The sequence below is a fragment of the Equus caballus genome, chromosome 28 (genome assembly GCF_041296265.1).
Source record: "Equus caballus isolate H_3958 breed thoroughbred chromosome 28, TB-T2T, whole genome shotgun sequence".
NCBI classification, from domain to species: Eukaryota; Metazoa; Chordata; class Mammalia; order Perissodactyla; family Equidae; genus Equus; species Equus caballus.
The window spans coordinates 39561052-39583162 of record NC_091711.1 but is presented as its reverse complement, the minus strand read 5'-3'; the positions used below and the strand labels follow the sequence as shown (position 1 = coordinate 39583162).

The window sequence follows — 22111 nt, the reverse complement described above, 5'->3', positions numbered from 1 at the left end:
TGGTGGCCCAGGGTTTCACTGGTTTGGATCCTAGGCACGGGCATGGCACTGTTCAACAGGCCATACTGAAGCAGCATCCCACATAGCACAACCAGAAGGACCTACAACTAGAATATACAACTATGTACTGGGAGGCTTTGGGGAGAAGAAGAAGGGGGAGAAAAAAAAAAGATTGGCAACAGATGTTAGCTCAGGCGCCAATCACCAGAAAGGCTCATGAAAACACAGATTGTGGATGCCACCTGCAGTGTTCACTTGGGCTCTAACAAGTCACTGTGTGATGCTGATGCCTGGTCCAGGGATCACAGTGTAGAATATTTTTCTTTCATGCAACAAGCTCTTTCCTACTCGACACTTGCCACAGCAGTCATAGATAATCATGGCTCGGTTGTCCACCTCCCCACTGGGCTGGATGCTCCCGGAGAACAGCGACGAGGATGGTTCTGTCCATGGTGCTTAGTAAGGACTCAAGAGAGTATTTGTTGAAAGAATTCTTCAAAGACCGTTTGATGCTGGGCCCTGCCTCCCTTTCTTTTGCCATTCTGCTGTATATTTGGCTTCAAGCCGGTGCTTGGGTCACACCTATCTCTTATCAGTCTCCTGTTCACACCCAAGCAAAGGGTGTCACCTGACATTCTCCACAGCTCAGGCAATGCCACAACTCTGTGCCTTTGCACGTGCTGTTCCACCCAGGATCCCCTTCCCCCTTGTAAACTCCTACCCCTTCTTCAAGGGTCTCCTTCCAGAATATCTTCCCAACTCCCCTCTAGCTACTCAGGGTTAGGGGTGCCCTGGGGGCCCTGTATCCACTCACGTCCTATGGATTTGTCCACACATTTGTCTTTCTTTCTCGACTAAACGTCACAAACGGGCAGCCCCCAGGTTGAACCAGTCAACAAACATGTTCTACTGCACCTGCAGTGTTTTAAATTTGAGCTCACTGCCAAAATTGAGAGTCTGGGGATTTCACACAAAAATCCAGATTCCCTGCTCTTCTAGAAAATCCAGGAAGCTGCAACACCGGCCGGCGTTCCCACGTGGCCGCGATCTGCGAGGACTGCCTGGAACTCTGTCACCTCCTCCACTTTGCAGCCCCAGCTCAGTGCCTGGCCTCGGGGAGGCCCTCAAGAAAAGCTTACTAATGAAACGGGAAAGACTACACCAGGCAGTGGGAAAACACACGGGTCCCAGGAGCAGGAGACCTGAGGCTGGTTCTGATTCCAGCTGACTTGTTGCCTGACCTCCGGCTCTCTGTGGACCTCAGTTTCCCTGCCTGTTAAAGTGGAGCAATGAGAGTTTCCACCCTCCAGAGTCAGGGCATCAAAGAAGAGAGAGGATGTGAAGAGTTCAGCACGTGCCTGGCATATAACGCTCAACCAGCGAGCACTAGGACTGTGAGGAACTCTGTGAATATTTACTCCAGGACGGGAGGAAGTGTGAGAGGAGTCAGTGGCAGGAGACGTCCCCGTTGGGCGAGGGGTCCGAGGGTCTACCCGTGCTCCATTCCCAGTTCTGCTATTCACTAGCTTTGTGACCTTGGGCATTTGACTTAACCTCATTTGGGCCTCAGTTTTCCCATATATCACATGGAGATGATACAAGCCTCACGGGGGTTATTGTGAATATCAAATATGAACATGAATATTAAATTAATGAATCCTTTAAAGCACTTAGAATGAGGCCGGCATTCAGTATGTGCTCAATACAGAGCAGCTTGAGCTGTTATAGCTGCTTGAGATGGGGTTAGACTAGATTTTCTCAAGGACCCTCAAGGCTCCAAAACTCTCCGACCGCCTTGGACCCAGTGACTCTCCGTCATGCAGCTGCCATTTAGTCATCAAGAACGTACAGAAGGCCCTTGGGATGGTGGGGGGAGGGGTACAATTCACTATAAGGGTTTGCTGCCTCTCTAGAAAGATCCAAAATGCTCTTACAATGGTGCTGACTAAAACCACACCGAGCAGCAGCAATGCAAGGGGGAGAGAGAGTGCATGTGGTGCAGAGGAGAGCCCCACGTGGGAGGAGCTATTACAACGCCCCCTGCAGATGAGGAAACAGGCTCCAGAGGCTACCCCCAGAGGGATCTCAGAGTCTCAGCTCCCTGGAGCTGCCTCGGAAGGGTGACTCACTCCAGGGGTCCTGTAAGGGATTAATGGGGTCACGGTGAACAGGACAGCCTGGAGGGGGAGGCAGGAAGACCAGGCAGAGGGTTTCTGACTCATCGAGGCCTGGGGTGTCTGAGACAGACTCGCACGGTGTCTCTAAAGAAGAAACCTAGGTAAGAGGAACAAAGGCGATACAGGTCTTAACCATAACACCAGGAATGATTCCCCAGGAAAGAAAATTCCAGACGACTTGCGTTGTTTTACCTGGAATTTAGGGCTGAAACTTTCATAGCAGTTCGTAGAGTGTGTGTGTCCGTGGCCCTGCACAAGGCTGGCAGCCACACTAAGACACAGAGCAGCTGAGAGAAGACCCAGGTGACCGAAAGGCGTGTGATGGAGAATCCAGGGCACAGGCATCTTCCGGGGGCGCTGCTCTTCCCTTTCAGCATCAGCCACCCCAGGGGGCTCAGCAGGAGTGAGAACACGGGGCTTCTGGCCAACCTATGATGGTGACGATAAACCAGATCTGTCCAGATAAGTTTCTTCTCATTCTTCCACTCAACACTCACCAACCATGTCTCAGGGACTCACATCCTTTCTCTCTTTTAGTCCTCAGGACAACCGGTAAGGTGGGTTCTACGAGCCCATCTTTCAAGACAAGGAAAGAGGCTCAGGGCTGAGGCGCCTTGCCCAGCCCCGCAAGCTGGCAGGGATTTGAGTCTGGGCTCCTGACTGCAGAGCAAGAGGGGCCTCTCGGGAAAGTCAACAGACGTGGACGGAGCCTCCCGTGTGCGGGGCAACGCCCTGGATGCCCGCTGTCATCCAAATGTGGTACGTGCTCCCTTTTCCAAGAGAGGAAACGCGCCCAGAGGAAGTATGACTTCAAATGCCTGAGTCCAACCTCACCCTCATCCGAGTTCTCTTGTCCTCCCTTCTGTTCACAGACATCACTTTAAACACTTTCATATTTTGGACTTTAAAGCTCACAACATCCCTGGGCTTGAAAAATGAGATTTCCCTGCGGGATGCGGGGCAAGGACTGGATTTCTGGATGCACCTCACAGCCGCGCTGCCGGAACCCGGGAGCTGGGGGCGCGACAAGAACCTCCGCGACGTCAAAGCCGCTCAGAGCTCCGCTCGGGCAACTGCGCCCTCCTCTACTGCGCAGGCGCCGCTGCAGACTCGCGCGCGCCGAGGGGCCTCGTGGGCGAACCCATTTCCAGAAGGGCAGGGGCGTGAGGCTAATCCCCATTCCTCCCAGAGATGGGCTGAGCCAGCCTCTGGCCAATCAGAAAGCTTCTTTTATCACTGCCTCTGGCCACACGAGGTTGGAGTTCTTTTCCCTGAACTTTCCGGCGGTGCGGGTGCGGGAGGTGGAAATGATTGACATCTCTTTCAACCATTCGCCAAGCGGGTTAAGCTTGAGGAGCAGATGTCGCTACGAATTGTCTCACAGGAAAGGGATGCTAGTCCCGCCCCCTCCTCCCACTGGCCTTCGCGAACCTTTCGGGGCGGGAGCTCTTGGCGGCAGCCAATCGATGGCCAGGGAGGAAGAGGAGGAGGCGGGGCAGGGGGCGATGGTTGCCTGGCGAGCGAGGCTGGCGCGGTGCTGGTGTTGGGAGGGCTGCGGGGTCGCTCTTCCAGGTCCCCGCTGCCAGGGGCTGGGCCGGTACGGGGGCCGCGCCGCCTCGCTCGCACCTTTGCAGGCCACCTTCTGAGACCTTGAGCTGGGCCCAATCTGGCGCTCCCTTCCCTCCCTGCCCGAACCCTAGCTCCTGTTATCCGCCCCGCTCGCAGCCCAGCGGGTCCAGACCCCTTGTCCCCGTCCCCACCGCGGCCACAGCCCGTTGAGCGTCAGCCCTCCTGACTTCCCCTCTCAGGCAGGCCTGCCAACTCCTCCAGCCGCCGCTCTTCCTCTGTCTGGTCCTTGGAGGTGGTTGGTTACCATGGTGAAGCTGGCAGCCAAATGCATCCTGGCAGGTGAGTCTGAAAACTTGTGGTTGAGTACAGTCTCCGGAGTCCAGCGACTTCCTAAGTCATCGAGAGCTTTTGTTCGCGTAAATTGTCTGCCCTCTTTCCCCAAGGTGTGTTACTGCAATTACCGATGGAGCAAATTCCACTGGGCTGGAAGAATTCTCTTCCAGAGCGCATTTGTGGCTCCTGCTCATTTTCCCGCTGCCTGGCTACTCTGAGACCACCTTCTGCAGTCTGAGCTGCACTCAGGAGGAGTAGTCTCGTTAAAAATTAGGCTAGGCACACCATAAGTGCTTCACCTGAACGCATGTGCTGCTCCCCAAAGCTAAGCATCAGGGGGGTCGTTGACCCCTTCCCCTCTGATAACAGGGATAGGAGAGAGTGACATACAGTCGCCTGGAGTTTGCAGAAGGCCCATGTGTGTTGTCCTTAAGACCCAAAGTTCCTGGGTTGCCCGTGCTCAGGAGGGCATAAACATCCCCAAAAGCAGGAATCTTTGTTGCCTGATGTGTCCCAAACACCCAGAACAATACCTGGACATAGTAGGTACTCAGTAAATATTTGTAGAATGAATGAATATGTGACATTCGCATTTGTGGTGCTCTCATTCTATCGGTCTGCACATTTAGAAAAACATTTGCCAGGGTTATAGACCTGGACCACAGAACGTATGTGCTCCTTACCGCATGCCAGGCACATGTATTTCATCTAACCCTCCCACCGTAGCCCGTGGGGGTAGGTGCTGTCTTGTTCCCATCTGACTGAGGTGCTGAGAGGTGACCTTTCTCGCCCAAGGTCACCCCCTAGAGAAGGAAGGTCATAGGCAGGATTTCAACCCCCACACCTGCCCAACTCCCAGACTCTTAGCTTGTGTTACCGTTGAAACCTACGACCTCTCCAGGGTTCCCTGACCAGCTCAGGAAGGAATGGTGAGAAATTATGTAGAGGAAAAGGAGATTCTTTTTTCATTCCTCTCTTCCAGACTGAAAAGAGATGATATTTTTAATGACTTTTCTAATTTGGACATAAAAGGGTCACACGGAAAGATGACTGACAGCAGTAGCTCAAATCACACTGCAGCAAAAGAAATTAGTGGTTCTCCAGAGAGGCCCCTAGTTTCCAGAGTGCCAGAGGAGGCAGTATTGTGCCACAGAAATCATTCTGGCTCTTTCTCTGATTGGCTGTGGCATCTTGGAAAAGCCTCAGTTTCCTCATGGATAAGGTGGGAACGTTTTTATTTTCTGAAGCTAGATTTTTTTTATTGGACTTCTCTGACTCTTCTTTCTCTTCTTTCTTTTTTTAATTCAGCTTCCATCATGGGGCCAACTTACTAAGTACCTTCCATGTGTCAGCACTGTGCTAGAGCCTCACCACAGGCTGTCTCGCTGAATCCTCACAACAATCCTGTGAGGTCGGTGTTATCGTCATCCTCATTTACAGATGGGGCAGCTGAGGCCCAGAGAGGTTAAGACACCTGCCATGGGTCACACAGCTGGGTACAGCAGACCTGGGATCTAGATCCAGGTGATCTGGTGTCCAGGGCTTTGTTCTTAGCCCCCAAGCTGTAGCGTCCTCAAGCCTCGATTCTAGACTCTTTGCCCTTCTTTACACTCGTTCCCTCGGGTACTGTTTGACCTCACTTCAGCCACTGCCTGAGTAAGTGATTCCTGAACTCCAGCCTAGCCCTCGGTCTGCAGCCTCCTTTCGAGGCCTCTGGAGTGTCTCCTCTTGGAAGTTTACAGGGGCCAAAAGACCTCAGCACAGTGAGTCAGCCTCCCATCACCCCCCCCCCAAATTCTCCGTCTCCACACCACCCCCGCCACACTCCCCTCACAGGCTTAGTCTGTCTGTTTTTCCTCTCGCATAACTCGTCACCGAGGGACCTGATACTTAATTCGAGTGCTCGTCCATTCAACAGATTTTTATTGAGGACCTACTATGCGTGAGTCACCAGGCAAGGTGCAGTGAGAATACAAGGAGGGATCAGGCCGCCCCTCCACTCAGGGACGCACTGGTGTGCGTCGTCCCTTCCAAGGCAGCCGACAGAAATCGAATGTCCTTCGTGTACCAGGGACCAGAGAAACACCTCACAGCACAGGTGTTAATTGTTCTGCTTCAGGTGAAGAGAGAAAACACTTGATTGATCTAGATTTTATTTAAATATTTCTTAATAGATGTCAGGCACTGTACATATTAATTCATTAAATCCTCTAAGCAGTTCTGTAAAATAGGTGCTGTTGTTACCCCCATTTAGTAGATGTGGCAGCTGAGGCCCAGAGAGATTACTGACCCGAGGTCACACGGCTAGTCAGTGATGGAGCCGGAGTCTGGGCCTAGGTGCTGTGAAATACCGCCTGTCAGTATATGTGGGGATGGTAACCCTGCCTCCCGGGGCTTTGCTCTGACATCGTCTCCTGCTCCCAGCCATGAGCCATGTTAGCCACGCAGGTGCAGGCGGAGCAGGGAGGGCTGACCTTCAGAGGCCGTGTGGGAAGAACGTCCTCTGAGCTTCGGCTGCAGAAGAGGAGCAGGATTTAGTCTTGGCTTGGAGAGAACTGGAAGGAGGTCATCGTGGAGGGATTTTCAGAGATCAGGACAATAGGAGTGTAGAGCCCAGATTTTGGGTAAGCGAGAGTTGGAGGGAGAGTTGGAGGGTGGGCTAGGGGCTGCCTGAGGAGGGGGTGTGCAGGGGAAGGAATCCTTGGCGGGTTTTGCGAGGGAGCGTGACAGGATGAAAGTGCTGGGCTATGAGGGTCCACCTGTTGAGGCCCAAAGGGTGGCTTTGAGCAGGGAGAAAAACAAACAGGAGAGAGGGCTGGCTGGGGAGCGTGTTCACTCAAGAAAACAGGACATCAGGCATCTCAACAGAGGAATTTTAATCTGTGGAATTGGTTTCGCTGGTGTTGGAGACCTGGAAAAGCACAAAGACAACATTGAGATGACACAGGCATGGTCGAGAGAGCTTGGCCTGGTCAGAGGCTTGAAGAAGAACCCCACAGAGCTGGGATCCAGACCTCTGGACAGGGGGCACTGCCCGGCTGCGCTGGCCCCTCAGGAATTCAGTCACCCAGCGTGTGAGGCCACCACGTGCCATGGATCACTAGGACCCATTGCCCACTGGCAGGGAGCTCAGCCCTGTGTTCAGGGCAAGATGCCACCAAACTGATCGATTCCAGAGCATCCTGAGGGTCTGTGTGTGAGTGGCGCACAAATGCATATGTACATAGTGGTGCATATGTACCAAGGAGGGGTACGTAAGTCAGGGTCCAGGCAAAAAGCAGAAACTAGGTCTTTCCACAGGACTTACTGTGGGCAGTTAATTAACCAGGTATGGAGGACTGGAACGGCAAAAGGGGACAGGAGGGTGGCACAGAGAGTAACTTGCAGGAAAGGATTTCATCCCAGGGCTGGGGGAGCAGAGGGAAGAGGGGGGTTATCAGGACCCTGAAGCTCAGGAGGGCCCTGGTGACCAGGATGCAGACCTCTGGGAAGGGGTACCGCTCAGTGGTGCTGGCGTCTCTGATCGGGTGTGATAAGACTGGTCTGGGAGCGCAAAACAAAACAAAACAAACGGGAGACAGCCACCAACGACTGCTGCTGGGGTGAGGGCCATTGCTAGGATGATGCTAAGAGAGACAACAAGCAAGTAGGAAGGAGCAAGTCCCATCGGCCCCTCCAGCCTTCCAGTCTTGCTCTGGAACTCGTGTTGGCACGACCTGACGGGAAGCCCCCAGGAAAGGAGAAACGTGTCTGCAGAGTCCCAGCCCAGCATCACAAGGCAGAGCATGGACGGGTGGGTTTGGGGCTGCGACAAAGCCAGGTCTGAGGTCAGAGGTAACCAGGGCAGTGTCATCAGTGACAACGAAGGAAGTGTGGGCTGGGGACCCAGCAGAGGATGTCAGGGATGAAGAGGAGACCAGCTGGGCCCGGGAAGGAGGAGAAGGAGCGGTCAGAGGTGACCATGGGTGAAGTCTACGGGCGGTGAGAACAAATGGTGATGTCATGAACAGAACAAGTGAGATAGGTGAGTGAGACCACTTGGCACCCAGGCACCTGGCTGTGGACAGGCTGAGATTGGGGAAGGCCCACCATTCCAGTGGAGACATCCACAGGTTGTTGGAAGCGCAGACAAAGCTTGGGAGAGAGACCTGGCCTGAGAAGTGACAGTCAAGGCAATGAGAGTAGATGGGAGCAGAAGGCCAAGGACAGACCCGCAGGAGCACCCATGTTTAGGAGGCAGGAAGGTGGCCAAAGTGGAGGGAGAACCAGGCTGGCGCAGGGTCACCAGGGCCGCGGGGCCAGAGGGCTCAGGAAGGAGGGGCTGCTGCAGGCTGACTCATCCTTCAGAGAGAAAAAGCCACTGGACTTGACGACTATGAGGTGACGGGTGACCTTGCATCATGCCTGTGCAGGCGTCACCCCCTCTGTCCATCTCTGTCCAGCAGTGTCCGCCCTGCTGTCACCCCTGGGTGCAGCGTCAGCCCAGGGGACATCTGCCCGCTGTGTTTCTTTCCTCGTTGTGCCCTCAGCCGCTTTGGTTCTTCTCTGTGCTGTTTGAGTTTGCACTTGTCGTCTTGTTGCTCTGCAAACATGTTTATTGGTGATTCCCTCCCTGGGCTTGGATTCCTTCTCAGCCGACGCCGGAGGTTTTCCGGAAGTGTGGGTGTCTCTGACTGACAGGCGGAAGAAAGATTTATGAAATTAACCAGAACAAATCGGTGGGGATTTTCACAAGCGCGAAGAGCCTGTTTCCAACTGGACTCAGAGGGAAAACTGGAGTCAGGAGGCTGGAGGCAGCCGTCACGCACGGAGGGAAGGCATGTGCTCTGTGTGCTCCAAGACGGATGGTACCCAGCGACGGTCCAGTCCAGCCTGTGGTTGCCTCTGATGTCAGGGAAGGCTGCAGTGATGAGGGCCTGAAGGAGCAGTGTTAAAAATGGGTCAAAAGTGTCCCTGAGCTCTAGGAAGGGAGTGGGGTCTGCTGGAGATTGCATAGTGTTGCAATCCCAGGCTGGTTACCCAGCTTCTCTGCGCCTCAGTTCTTCATCTGTCAAATGACGTTAGTGACGGTCCCCGTGGTGGGGGCAGGGGGCTGGGAGGGAGTGAAGGGGATCGTGTGAGTAGGCTCACCTGTGTTGCTTCCCTTCTGAGAAGTGGTGGCAAATCGAGAACCCAGACCTGCGTAGCTCCCTCGCACGTGGAGGAGTTCACATGAAACGAAATGCCACGAGTAGTGGAGTAATTGTCTCACGAGAGAACATTATCCAGGGGGAAAAGTCAAAACTGAGAAGTGAGCAGAGCCGCAGGCTCTCAAGAAGTCCAGTGAGGAGCGACGGTGAAGAGATGGTCCCGAAGGATGCGAGTCAGAGGCCAAGAGCATGGCGGGAACTTACTCAGGGTCAGGGGCGTGAGACAGCAGGAGACAGGTGTTCCGCCAGGGCAGGGCAATGGGGCAGAGTCAGTGTGGGACTCTGGAGGGGGAAAAGGCCTTGCCAGTGAAAACAGCAAGAGCCATCACTGAGGGAGTGGGGAGGGCCCAGGGCAATTAAGGGTGGGCCCAGAGAGCCTCCAGCACCTTCGGGGGCAGGGGAGGAACTCCAGATTCAATTGCTCCCAACAGTGTTGTGAAAGGTCCAGATCTCAGACCGAAACTGTGACATAAACCTTTAGTTTTGAGGTACCAGTGTATGAGGCTATCGACTGACAAAGGAAAGCCGTGGAGATAAAGCCAGTGGGTCTCAGATGAGCTCGAGGAACCAGTGGCTGTTGCAGATAGAATTGGAGGAGAGGCCCTGGGAAGATGGATCTGCAGCGGGCACGATGGGCACACCGGCGTGGAGGTGGAATACGTCACCTGGAAATGGATTTCAGGATGGCGAATTTGGCATCTGACTTCGTTTCACAGACGCAGAAACCCTCCCAACACCCTCCTCCCTGAAAAAAGAGCTTGCTGGGTCCTGAGTGTGGAGGCTCTGAAGTCACACGGGTTCAAGCAGGCAGGTGAGCCTCGGGGTCTGCGCCCGGCCACACCTCTACCTTCAAGGCTTCGAAGGAAATTCACGTTGGAAAGTGACAGTTTTTCCCCATAGGGCGTGCGTCAGTGGAAGAGTGTCAGTTCTATTTCCAGGGCTCTGAAGCCCTCCTTAAGCTCTGTTTCCTTCTGGGTCATTTCTTTGGGTTGAAAGAATTGCCCTTGAAGAAATGTGACTCTGGCCGTCAAGGGCTTTGAAGACTGGTCTCGTGGCCCCGATGCCCTGCCAGCGACCTCAGAGCAAGTGCTCTCGAGAATCGAGAACACTTCCTCTGAAAACTCATTGTGGTTTTTGGTTTCTAGCCCAGCGTTCTCGAGTGGGAGATTCTTGAGTCAGATTAGGATGGAAGTGAATGTTTTTCTTCTGCTTCCCCCTCACAGGAGACTCAACGGTGGGCAAGACGGCCCTGGCGCAGCTCTTCCGCAGCGACGGAGCCCACTTCCAGAAGAACTACACCCTGGTGAGATGTGGGGCTCGTAGGCCTGGCCGAGGTGTCGAGGGAATGACCAGATGGCCCCCAGGGAGTGACTTCCCAAAATCCTTGAAAAAGCCCTAAGAGGTCTGACGAGAGGCTGCTCCAGTGGCCACGTGGAGATGCTTTTCCACAAGCCACAGGGCGTGGGGCCGTCTGCAGAGCAGACCGGCTGGTGGTCGACTTGGTCACCATGGATGGCTTGCTTGTAGGCAGGAAGTTGGACGAGATTAATTGGTCCTCTCTGACTTCTGCACCAAAAGTGAGTCCAGAACACGAACACCTAAACTGGGCATCTGCCTGCGGGCGTTGGGTGCTCCTCATGTCCTCCTGTAACAGGCCTCTCGGCGCCCTCTGACACGCACGTTCTGGGTTTTCCACGGCGCCCTCTGACACCTTTTCTCGTGGTGCCCTCTGACACATGTTCTTGGTTTTCCTTGGCGCCCTCTGACACGTGTTCTCGGTTTTCCGCGGCGCCCTCTGACACGTGTTCTTGGTTTTCCTTGGCGCCCTCTGACACGTGTTCTCGGTTTTCCGCGGCGCCCTCTGACACGTGTTCTCGGTTTTCCGCGGCGCCCTCTGACACGTGTTCTCGGTTTTCCGCGGCGCCCTCTGACACGTGTTCTCGGTTTTCCTTGGCGCCCTCTGACACGCACGTTCTGGGTTTTCCTTGGTGCCCTCTGACGCCTTTTCTCGTGGCGCCCTCTGACACGTGTTCTTGGTTTTCCTCGGCAGACAACAGGGGTGGACTTGGTGGTGAAGACGGTGCCAGTCCCTGACACGGGGGACAGTGTGGTAAGTGGTGCCCTCGACCCAGGGTGGGCAGTGCTGCTCCAGCCGGGCTCAGGGTCTCCTCCCCATGAGAGATGCGGTGCGAGGACTTGGCCTAGACCTGTCAGCGCTGGGAACAGAGTCTTGGCATGCGGGAAGCGTCGGAGGGGAGGGCCGAAGAAGAGGAGGTAAGGGAGACTGGGCTGTGGGCCTGCCCTCAGAACTCAGCTCGCATCAAGGTTCTCGCCCTGGGTCCCTCTGTGGGCCTCCACGACTCTCAAAACTGAATTGCAAGATGCTGTGTTTGTATATATCTTCCTGGAGAGAAGGTTTAAGAAACACCACCTTCTTAAAGAGGTCCGTGGGCAAAAGACAGTAGTAAGCAGCCCGGATGCAGTGAGAAGGGGTCAGATGAGTGCCCTGTGTGCAGCACACATTATGTGCTGACGTCCACACAGCGTGTGCCGGGGGGCAGAGCCGGCCAGGGATATCCAGAGCCGGAGGGAGCTTTGGGGGGCAATTAGGGGAGCCTTCCTGGAGCAGCCGCCGTGGGGAGGGTCTCTCCCACGGCTGTCCAAGCTTTGGACAGGGGCGGGAGGGGTCATCCTGTGCCCTCCGCCAGAGTCACAGCCTCGCCATCCCAGAACGATGACAGACTGTCCTACTTTAAGCACCTTCTCCAGGCCTCATCGGTGACCTCCTTTACAAAGAATTGTTTCACGATTTGCAGACCAATTTGGTTAACACAGCGCAGAGTGACCTTTTGGAAAGCAGAGCGCTCGTCAGCCTGTTTAGCATTCTGTCCTGCCAGGTGGGAAGGCGGCTTCTTCCTGGCGTTTGGCCCCGGGCGTCAGGAGGGCTGAAACGCAGACACGGAAAGTGCTGGCCGGTGTGGGAAACCCTCGAGCTGCGTCTCTCAGACTCTCGAGCTCGTGCCTTTTCCCATCGTCTTCCTCCCGCCTTGGGGGAAAGATAGGGTATATGAAAATTTGTGTACGTGGGCGTGTGTGTGTCTCACCATGGGGGCAGGTCAGCGGTGAGCGGAGAGCAGTATCGTGATGCGAGCCAGTGGTTTCCCCACGTGTAGACTTTCTTGGGACATGCCTCTCTGCTTCTAGGAACTCTTCATTTTTGACTCTGCCGGCAAGGAGCTGTTTTCTGAAATGCTGGACAAATTGGCAAGTAGCGTTTGGTCTTTTTCCTAATCACCTCCGCCGCCTCCCACCAAACAGTTTGCCTCTTACAGCAGTGTCACAGAAATGTCCCTGCACTCCAGCCGCCAAGAGAAGCTGCCACGGCAAAAATCTTTCACGGGCATTCTTGTGACTTGTGGCCCCTTGGCGAGTAGGAATGGCTCATGTATGTGACTGGGGATTGTCCCCTCCCCCAGCTCTGCAGTGACCGGGTTCCAAATGTGCTAGAGCCCTGTGGCTCAGCGCTTGCAGCACCCAGCTCTGGGACCACCCTTCTTTTGAGCAACCCACTCCTCAGCCTCCTAGAACAGGGGCACATCTTTCCTTCCCCTCCAGGGGGTCCCTGGAGGCCCTGTAGTGGGCCTCACCTTCCCGGCCCAGCCCCTGGGCGCACCGGGGTTTGCTGTGGGACGTGCCCCTCCTGCCGGCCAGGGCTCACCGGCACATCCGGCCATCCTCTCAGGATGCAGCTTGCTGTCCGTCTGTTCAAGGTAACAGTTCTGCAGATCTGGGCCAGGGAGCTAATTAGAAGGCCTGAGCTCTCCAGAGCCCTCCCCTGCCTTTCCAAGAACAGCTACATTTTAATAGAAACTGTTTTCTTCCCCTCTTTTTGTTGTCTAAGAGAAATAGATCAAGTGATGGTAATTTCACGCAGGGCTGGCTTCATATATCAGTTCGTGTTGTTTACCACGTGCCTACTATGTGCCCGGCCTGGCACTGGGTGCTGCCCTGTCCAGCAGAAGGGAAGAGGTGTCCGTGCCAGTCAGGGCCACGTGCTCCCGATCAACCCACACCCCGCTCCAGCCAGCCCTGACCCCAGGCTCCCCTGCTCCGGCTTGATCCCGGGCCTAACCCGGCTCCCCCACTGAGGCCTGGAGGAGGGAGATTTGTCGGGTTAAATCGCGCTCTGGCGTCTCCTCTCTGCGCACAGAGGGGTCAATGAGATTCCAGCAAAAGTTCTCGAGTTTGTCTGTGGAGGGAAAGTGTGGGGGGACCATCTGTTCAGTCCAGGCCCCTCCGGGAGCCAGTGTAGCCTTCGAGGGGAGGCCCTCCAGAGCGCATTCTGGGCTGACCTTCCAAGGACAACTGGGTGGAAAAGGATTCTCGCTCACACCCTGGGAGGCCACTGGCACCCCAGAAATAGATCAGGCTCTAATTGTGGGGTGGGGGGGTATCCCCAGAGACCAGGGTATGGCTAAGAGAGACATGCATCAGGACAAGCGTCACAGCCTGAGCAGAGCTGTCCTGTGTCCCCTGCCAGGCAGCAGGTGGTCCCAGGACCCTGAGCAGCCCCTGAAGGCAACAGCCCTGGTTCTTAATTGGTCCTTAACTGTGCCCTGTCCACTTGTCAGCCTGGTTTGGATGAGGGCTGATACACTGCAGGAGAAGCAGAAAGTGGCCTTTGCATTTTGAAAAGCCAGCCCTTATTAAGAAGATGCAAGCAAACAGCTCCCTGTGACTGGCTGATTAGAGAAACGATGCTCTTTTAGGCCTTCAAAGCAGAAGAACATAACAACATGCATAATGGTGGGCCCTCAATAAGAATGAGTGCAAGAAGAAATTCATGAAACCGGTGGCAGGCCAAAAAGCATTTCTGCGTGAAGTCCTGCTCCGGTCTCTGTTCTTGTTTCTGAAGCATGTCTGACCTGGGCAAGTCAGTTACCCTCTCCGAACGTGGTGTCTTCAGCTACACAGTAGGGATGTTTAGACCAGCCCTGCAAAGTTGGGAGGTTTCACAGCGATGCACAGAAAGCGCCCGGCAGAGAGCCTGGCCCCGATGGAGCTCTGACAGCCGCTGCACCTAGACCGTGCCTGCCACCAAGCCCAGCCCTCCCATTCATGCCTCCGGGTGTGACTCAGTTTTCTGACTCACATCCCCTTTCGGGTTTTTCATTTCCCTCCCCCCCTCCGCCACCCCCCAGCATGTCCCCTCCCTTGGAAAGCGAAATTTCCTCCCAGCCCGGAAGTCACTTTCACTGTTGCTGACATGTGCTCGTCCTGTCCCTCCTGCACAGTGGGAGAGCCCCAACGTCTTGTGTCTCGTCTACGACGTGACCAATGAGCAGTCCTTCCACAACTGCAGCAAGTGGCTGGAGAAGGCTCGGGCGCAGATCCCGAGCACCTGCCTCCCAGGTAAGCGCTCGCTACAGGCGCCCGTCTCTCGCAGCAGCGCCTCTGTCCTTCAAGCTCAGGAGCAAAAGGTCATTGCAGAGGTGGCTGTGGGCGCAAAAGGAGCATGCCCTGGGCTTGGAGTGTGATGGTCTGGATGTACACTGGCTCTGCCGCTCAGCGGCCACAGAAGCCTCAGGGGGTTCGCAGCCCTGCGTGAGCCTGTACAACGGGCAAGATGACACCCACCCAGCAGGGTCGCAAGGAGACTCAAGGTAATAAGGAGCAAGGGGCCGTGATGTGAATTTGAGTTGTTATTTCCAGAAAGCTGACCCTGTGGAAGAATTCCTCATTTTCTCCTGTTTGTGGGCACGAGTCGACATTCAAGTCCTTTTGTCACTTCTGAATGCTTTAAATCAGTTTATTTTTCATCCCTATGTGAGATCAACAAATTCTCCTCATTATAGACCAGGGAAAGCGATCTCCAGAGACAGGCTCAAAAATTAGCTGCAGCTGATGCAGCTGCGAACGGAACTAATTTCCTTCTGAATCCCTGACTCTGAGCCCGGTCCTTAGATTAGTAGTAATGACCATTTTTAAAGTCTGCTCCATGTGCTAGGAATTACCACAAATGGTCACGTAAATTTGGCCCTCGCCTTCACGGTGCTCGCCGCCGTGGGAGACGAGGCAGACAGGTACCCGGAAAGTCTAGGAAAAGGGCCGAGCAAAGCCTCGTGTGAACGCAGAGCCCGCCTGCCGTGCTGCGGCCCCCGGGGCCCCTGCTCTCCCTGTCGTGCACCCACCTCCAGTCGGGCAGCCTCTCTCCCACGATGTTTTATGCCCCTGAAAATTAGCATGCTTGCTCTTTTATCTCTCCAGCTGTCCTCGCAGACGGCCACAGTTAACCGTGATATGTGGTGGTTTCTTTTGAATAGGTGTGTTAGTGGGGAATAAGACAGACCTGGCCGGCAGACGAGTGGTGGAATCAGCACGGGCCCGGGCCTGGGCGCTGGGCCAAGGCCTGGAATGTTTTGAAACATCCGTGGTGAGTATCTCCCCTGGCTGCGTAGCCAAGTCTGGAGTGGGCCTCTGCTGGAAGCGGTTTTTCACCTGACCTCACGTGCCTTGGGTCGTCGTTCCACCATGTGCAGAGTCTAATTTGGAACTGATGTTTACATTCTTAGCCCAAGATCTTTCTCAATAGAGCAGGAGTCGCTCATGCATTACAATAAAGCAGATCAGCCAGCCAGCCGTGGGAGAAGTTGTGTCTCCATTAGTGAGAAATACAAGTGTGTTGTGCTCAGTTAGGGTGACCCTTGACATTTGCTGAGCTATTATGGGTTGCGGTGTTGTTGGAACATTATTTCAGAGACTCAAAATCAGTCCTGTGAACCAGGAGCTGGCCCCACAATTCCCACTTCCATGTCGAGGGGAAGTGACTTGCCCAAGGTCACAGGGCTAGTAAAGGGTTGAGCCAGGACTAGGATCCCTGGCTTTGGATTCCCGTTGGTGCTCCCCGTCCCCACTTTGCTGCAACCCCAGGGTGACTCCAGGCCAGAGTGTCCTCCAGTAGAGTCACCAGGAGCCCTTGTCCAGGGGGACAGTCAGTGACTTGTTACAGGCACCTTCACACTGTGTCATGATTCTGGCTGTCTGGCGCTGGTGGCCCCTTCGTGTGTTGGGAGTTTTGAGGTCGCAGCCGGAATGCAGGCGTGTGACCCAGGCTGCACCAGTTGGATACACTTGTGTGAGACTCCACCCCTGCAGGAGCAGCCCAGAAACATCCATTTCAGCGCCAGCAGGGCCCAGGCGCAGGCTGCAGTGCCCTCCCCCAGGGCTGTTGAGACCTGCCAGGCCTGGCACAGCCAGAGGCATCGGTGGTTGTAACTTGGACCTCGCTCCTGGCCTTGTGGCCTGTGGACCTGATTCTTTGGCCCTCTAGGAGAGTCAGTGGGCTGGTTACTAAATAGCCTGGTGCTCATTTTCTGCTCGAACTCTACTGAAGCTACAGGCGCTTCTGTTGCATCTATGAAACTGGACAAATGCTGCTGTTCAATAGCTGTATGGACGTGAACTTCTTAAATCCCCCCAAAGCCGTGTGCTTCCTTAAGGGAAGCGTGGCGGGTGGAGGCAGGTGCCCTGGCCTCGGGCGTGAGCAGCAGGGCTGGCTGTGGGGCTCTCGGCACCTTACCGAACCCATCGGTGCCTCAGGCTCCTCGCCTGCCAAATGGAGGCGAGAAAACACACCCCTCATTGAGTAACAAATATGAGAGTTAAGGCGGATGGCGAATATAAAAACACTTAGCGCAAAGTCTAGTGCGTAGTAAACACTCAATAAATGTTAGCTTTTTAAGTATAAATGTTCCCTTAGTTGTCTTGTTTATACCGTTATTACTTACTAAATCCTCGTATTCCCGTCGTAGATTGTACAAAGATAAGCATCGCTCTTGCCTCTGGCCCAGTTATCACAAATGCTAAATTAATGAAGTTCAAATTAGGGAGCTTTCACCGGATGGAGGGTTCTCGGCTTCGAGCAGAGCGGGCAGCCCTGCTCCCCACGTCAAACGGCATTTTCGTATTCCCTCTTCCTCCATTCACATTTGTGAAATTGCCTCCTCACCCCAATCGCTTCTTTTCCCCGGAACTCTTGATGGAACTCAAAAATTAACACCCACCCCCAGCACATTAGTCACCAAAGGCCACAGGGCGTTGTGATTAAGCTCCGCTCAGGTGTGAGTTGCTACGCTGTGGAAGCAGGTGGGTATAAATTATGCGTGAGGAGGCTGCAGTTAAGCGCTTGGTGTTAACTGTACAAGTTAACTAGTCCCCCCTGAGCTGATGCGGACAGAGGCACCACCAGCAGCTCGGTTAAGAAAGCTGTAATTAAAAAGGAAATATAACCAAATGCTGTTTGAGACGCAGCCAAGTCTTGACACCAAGCTCATATCCTCCCTCTTAGGAAATGCAACAGCAGTCGGCCTGCAGGCCGAAAGGAGGCGCCTACGTGTTTGTTCGACTTTGTTTATTTTTAATTCCATCCCCAGAATTTATTCATCTTAAAACTGGAACTTTGTACCCTTTGACCGCCTTCACCCATTCCTCCCATCCCTACCAACCGTGGCCGCCACCAGTCTGCTCTCTGTTTCCAGGAGTTCAGTTTTCTCATATTCCACTTTTCAGTAAAATCATACAGTATTTGTCTTTCTCTGACTTATTTCACTTATCATAATGCCCTCAAGGTCCATCCGTGTTGTCACAAATAGCAGGACTTCCTTCTTTTTTATGGCTGAATAATATTCCCGTGTGTGTCTGTACGTGCGTGCACCACATTTTCTTCATCCGTTTGTCTGTCAGCAGACGCTTAGGTTGTTTCTGTGTCTTGGCTGTTGTGAAAAACGCTGCAATGAACATAGGGCTGCATAAGTCTCTTTGAATTGTTGATTTCATGTTCTTTGGATGAATACCCAGCAGTGGAATTGCTGGGTCATATGGTATTTCTGTTCTTCATTTTTTGAGGAAACTCCATACTGCCTTCCATAGTGGCTGTACCAGTTTGCACTCCCACCAGCAGTGTATGAGGGTTCCCTTCTCTCCACATCCTCTCCAACACTTGTTATTTCTTGTTTTAGCGACATAGCCATTCTCACAGGTGTGAGAGGTATCTCTTTGTGGCTTTGGTTTGCATCTCCCTGGTGACGAGCGATGTTAAGCACCTTTTCATGTATGTGTTGGCCATTTGAATATCTTCTTTGGAAAAATATCTATTCAGATCCCTTGCCCACTTTTTATCAGACTGTTAGTGTTTTTGCTTTAGAGTTGTATGAGTTCGTTAGAGATTCTGAATAGGAACCCCTTATCAGATGGAAGGTTTGCAAATATTTTCTCCCATTCTTAGGTTGCCTTTTGGTTGCTTGTTTCCTTTGCTGTGCAGAAGGGTTTTAGTTGAATGAACTCCCGCTTGCTGATTTTGCTCTTGGTGTCGTATCCATAAAATCGTTGTCAAGATTGATGTCAAGGAGCTTCTTCCCAGTGTTTTCTTCTAGGACTTTTATGGTTTCGGGTCTTAAGTTCAAGTCTTTAATCCATTTTGAGTTCATTTTTGTGAATGGTGTAAAATAGGGGTCCAGTTTCATTCTCTTGCTTGTGAATGTCCAGTTTCCCCAGCACCATTTACCGAAGAGACTGTCTTTTCCCCATTGAGTCTTCTTGGCTCCCTTGTCAAAGGTTAGTTGACCGTCTATGTGGGGGTTTATTTCTGGGCTCACGGTTCTCTTCCACTGGTCTTTGCATCTATTTTTATGTCAGTACCACGCTGTTTGGATTACTATAGCTTTGTCATAGAGTTTCAAATTAGGAAGTGTGATGCCTCCAACTTTGTTCTTCTTTCTCAGGGTTGCGTTGGCTATTCGGAGTCTTTTGTGGCTCCTCTTTGACTTTCTAACACCACTTGATATTGGACATTTTCAGGCCCAAAAATTAAAAAGCGTTTCTTTTAAACATAAGTTAAAATTTTTTAAAAAAATGTTCTTCACTGTAAGAAGTTGGACAATATTAAATACAAACAAGTTCAAGAAAGATGCACATGAATGACTCTCCTCCCAGGAAGGGGAGGGGTGGGGAACTGGTGCGTAGTGAGCACCTACTGTGTGCTAGGTGTTTTGCACACATTATCTATTTAGGCTTCTAACAGCCCTGCAAGGCAGCCGCTCCTGTCCCTGTCTTAGAGGTGATGAGCAGACCTAGAAGAATTGTGTAGCTTTCCCAGGTTGCCCAGCTAATGATCAGTAGAACCAGGAATAGAATGCAGGCCTGTCCAGCATGAGAACCTTCTAGAAGGGGTTCTGGCCTCCCACAGAGCCTACTTGGGGACTCTAGGGCAGAATTCTAGGCCAGATTGAGTGCTAGTCTGAGCCTGCTCTGAGGATCCTTCTCGCAAAGCAAACCTCCTCTAGAGTATGTCAGCAAGATTACAATTAGTCATTTAACAAAAGGATTCCTGTCCTTGGCGAGCCCTCGTAACGCATTTGCAAAATGGTTCAGTTTGCATCTGCTATTTCAGGAGCGTTCCGTGGTGAGCTCGCCTCCATCGAATTCCTTACTTTTTATGCTGCATTCTCCCAAGATCTTGCTTTCAAGAGCTTTCGAATTCCTTTAGGAATTCGTGTGCATGTGCTACGTAGGCCTCATTCTCTTTCCATCCAATACTTAACTACACTTTCAACTGATGTGACAGTTACTCTTTGGCATCAGCATTGCCCAGGACAAGATGCTCTGCATGGCCACAGGTGCCTTGCAGATATAACTGAGTTATTCACTTATGTCCACCTGGAGAGTGACAGCTTCCTGGTCCTTGGCAGCCGTGAGCGTAGTGCAGATGCTCTCTCGGCTGCAAACGGCCCTCCCCTTGCTCAGCGCTCTCTTAGCCCTGCCGCCTCTGATTCTGCTCTTGGCCCCGTCTCCTCCAGAGTCCAGGTGACTCCCCACAGGAGCTGGTGTCCCCTGCGCGTTTCTGTGATCTTGGCTGGCAGAGCGGAAAGGCTGCCCTTCTCAAAGTGGGGAGTCTGATTCTAGGCTGGGCTGTGCATCAACCAGTGGGGCCTCTGCACCCCTGGGCCCCAGACACTGAGCTGGCGGACCCTATAACGCCCTTCCGTGTGGAAATTCTTCCCTTTCTTTGGGGATGTTTCTTTGCCTCTTATCAAGGCTGCACCTTTGCCAGCTGCCAAGGGTTGTTTGAAACCAGGTTTTTGTGCACTCATAGCTGGAGCCCCTCTCTTGAAAGTGGTGGGTACTTTCTTCTGCCAACTTATTTCCTTAAAAAATTTAAAAATATGCGTGCACCCACAGAGAGGCAGAGAAGGATAGCTTTAGGTTGAGAGGGGCCGTCTTCCTTCCCCCAGAGCTGTCCACGCTCACCCTGTGGGACTGGTTCTTCCCACCCCTGGAGAAAATCTGGGGCAAGTTCCACAATGTTTTTGATCTCTCTCAGATAATAAACTGCCCTTTGGGCGCTTTTAGTCCCCAAAACATTCATAATTTCGGTTATTAAAATGCCCAGTCCTGGATGACTGAAAATTCCTGGCTTGATTGGAAGTGCAGCCCCCTGCACCTGCCGTGGGCCGCAGGGCTGGCCCAGCTGCTGTGGGTGTCTGTGCCCATCTGCGCCCGCGCTTTTCCTGCCTGGCAGCCTGCGGGGAAGGGGAGCAATGCTGAGTGAGGCTGGTCCCAGGGTCAATGCCACAGCACTGCCCCCCGGGGGGGGGGGGTGGGCCCAGCCTCTCGGGCCCTCTCCAGAGCGTGGGGTCCTTGCCGTCTGTCATTTTGCTTCGGCCTTTGGGGCCTCAGTTAATACTAAGCGAGAGAGGAAGTCTGTTAATGTCGTGTCACACACACACTGAGAGGCTCAGAGTGCAGGCTCCGTAGAAACAGTCTGGGTTCAGACCCGGCTCCACCACTAACGAGGGTGTGGCTTGTGGCAAGCTGCCTCCATCTCTCCGTGCCTCTCTTTCCTTCCTGTAAAAAGGGCATCGAGATAGTAGCCAGCCCAAATGGTGCGGAGGTGAAAGGAGGCGGGATGTGGGCAGCCCTGGCTGAGTGAGAAGAGCGAGTGCTGCTGTGCGATGAAAGGACAGTCACACAGCCGACCTCTTGGCCTTGTCTCCACAGAAGGAGATGGAAAACTGCGAAGCCCCCTTCCACTGTCTGGCCAGGCAGTTCCACCGCCTGTACCGGGAGAAGCTGGAGGTTTTCCACGCACTGGCGTGAGGGCTGGGGTGGTGGCTCCTTGCGACAGTGCGGTGCTGCTGGGAACCCCGCAGCAGGCTGCGGCTTCTTGGAAGAGGAGAGAAAATAGAGTCACCTCAGCACTTCCAATGTATCATGACGGCTTGAAATAAAATGAGGAGAAACTAGAGCAGCAGCGGCTCCTTCCGTTCCTGGCCGGGGCAGCCCCGCTGCCGCTCTGCACTTGGGCTGCGGGTTCCAGAGCAGCCCCAGGGGCCCATGGGAACCTTGGCCGCCCTGCCTCCTGTGGGGCTGGCGCCACCCTCCCTGAATGGCCTTCCGCTGAGAGCAGACCCCACGGGGGGAGCGGGGGCTGGAATTGGCTTACAGTCGAGATGCTCAGCCTGGGACTGCCGCCTGGCTGAGGGGTGGACAGCCCTCCCCTTATCCCACCAGAGGCCCCTTTGCCGCCTCTTCCACTGTCCAGATGACCTCCCTCCCTTGCAGGGGCTACTGTCACTGACAAAATAGTGCCCTCTGCCGGCCTCCCTTCCTGCCTCTTTCTTAGCCAGGGGCCCAGCCCCTCCCAGCTGCCGGGAACCCTGAGCGCCCAGGGAGCCAAGAACGAGGCCACTTTCCTTTAATGCCTCGCCTCCCACTGAGCTGGGCAGCAGTCATAATTCTTCAGGCTGAGCTCGACTGTTTTCCGTCCTGTCTCTGCTGCCAGATTAA

At 53.8% G+C, this 22111-nt stretch overlaps 1 protein-coding gene across 4 annotated transcripts; it reads left to right on the top strand.

Annotated features, from left to right (window-relative positions):
- The first annotated feature begins 3618 nt into the window (after positions 1 to 3618).
- On the top strand, positions 3619 to 21569 carry IFT27 (intraflagellar transport 27). Of its 4 annotated transcripts, none has more exons than XM_003364295.5 (7): positions 3619 to 4085; positions 10492 to 10571; positions 11319 to 11378; positions 12473 to 12532; positions 14563 to 14680; positions 15592 to 15701; positions 21323 to 21569. In XM_003364295.5, exons 1-7 carry the CDS (start codon positions 4052 to 4054, stop codon positions 21419 to 21421), a joined length of 561 nt encoding a protein of 186 aa, XP_003364343.1. In that variant the 5' UTR covers positions 3619 to 4051; the 3' UTR covers positions 21422 to 21569. The 4 variants fall into 4 exon arrangements, with proteins under 4 accessions (XP_003364343.1, XP_023487467.2, XP_070110560.1 ...); XM_023631699.2 differs by lacking the exon at positions 21323 to 21569 and adding an exon at positions 16278 to 17016 and having other exon boundaries at positions 3639 to 4085; XM_070254459.1 differs by lacking the exon at positions 12473 to 12532 and having other exon boundaries at positions 3639 to 4085.
- The last annotated feature ends 542 nt before the right edge of the window (positions 21570 to 22111 follow it).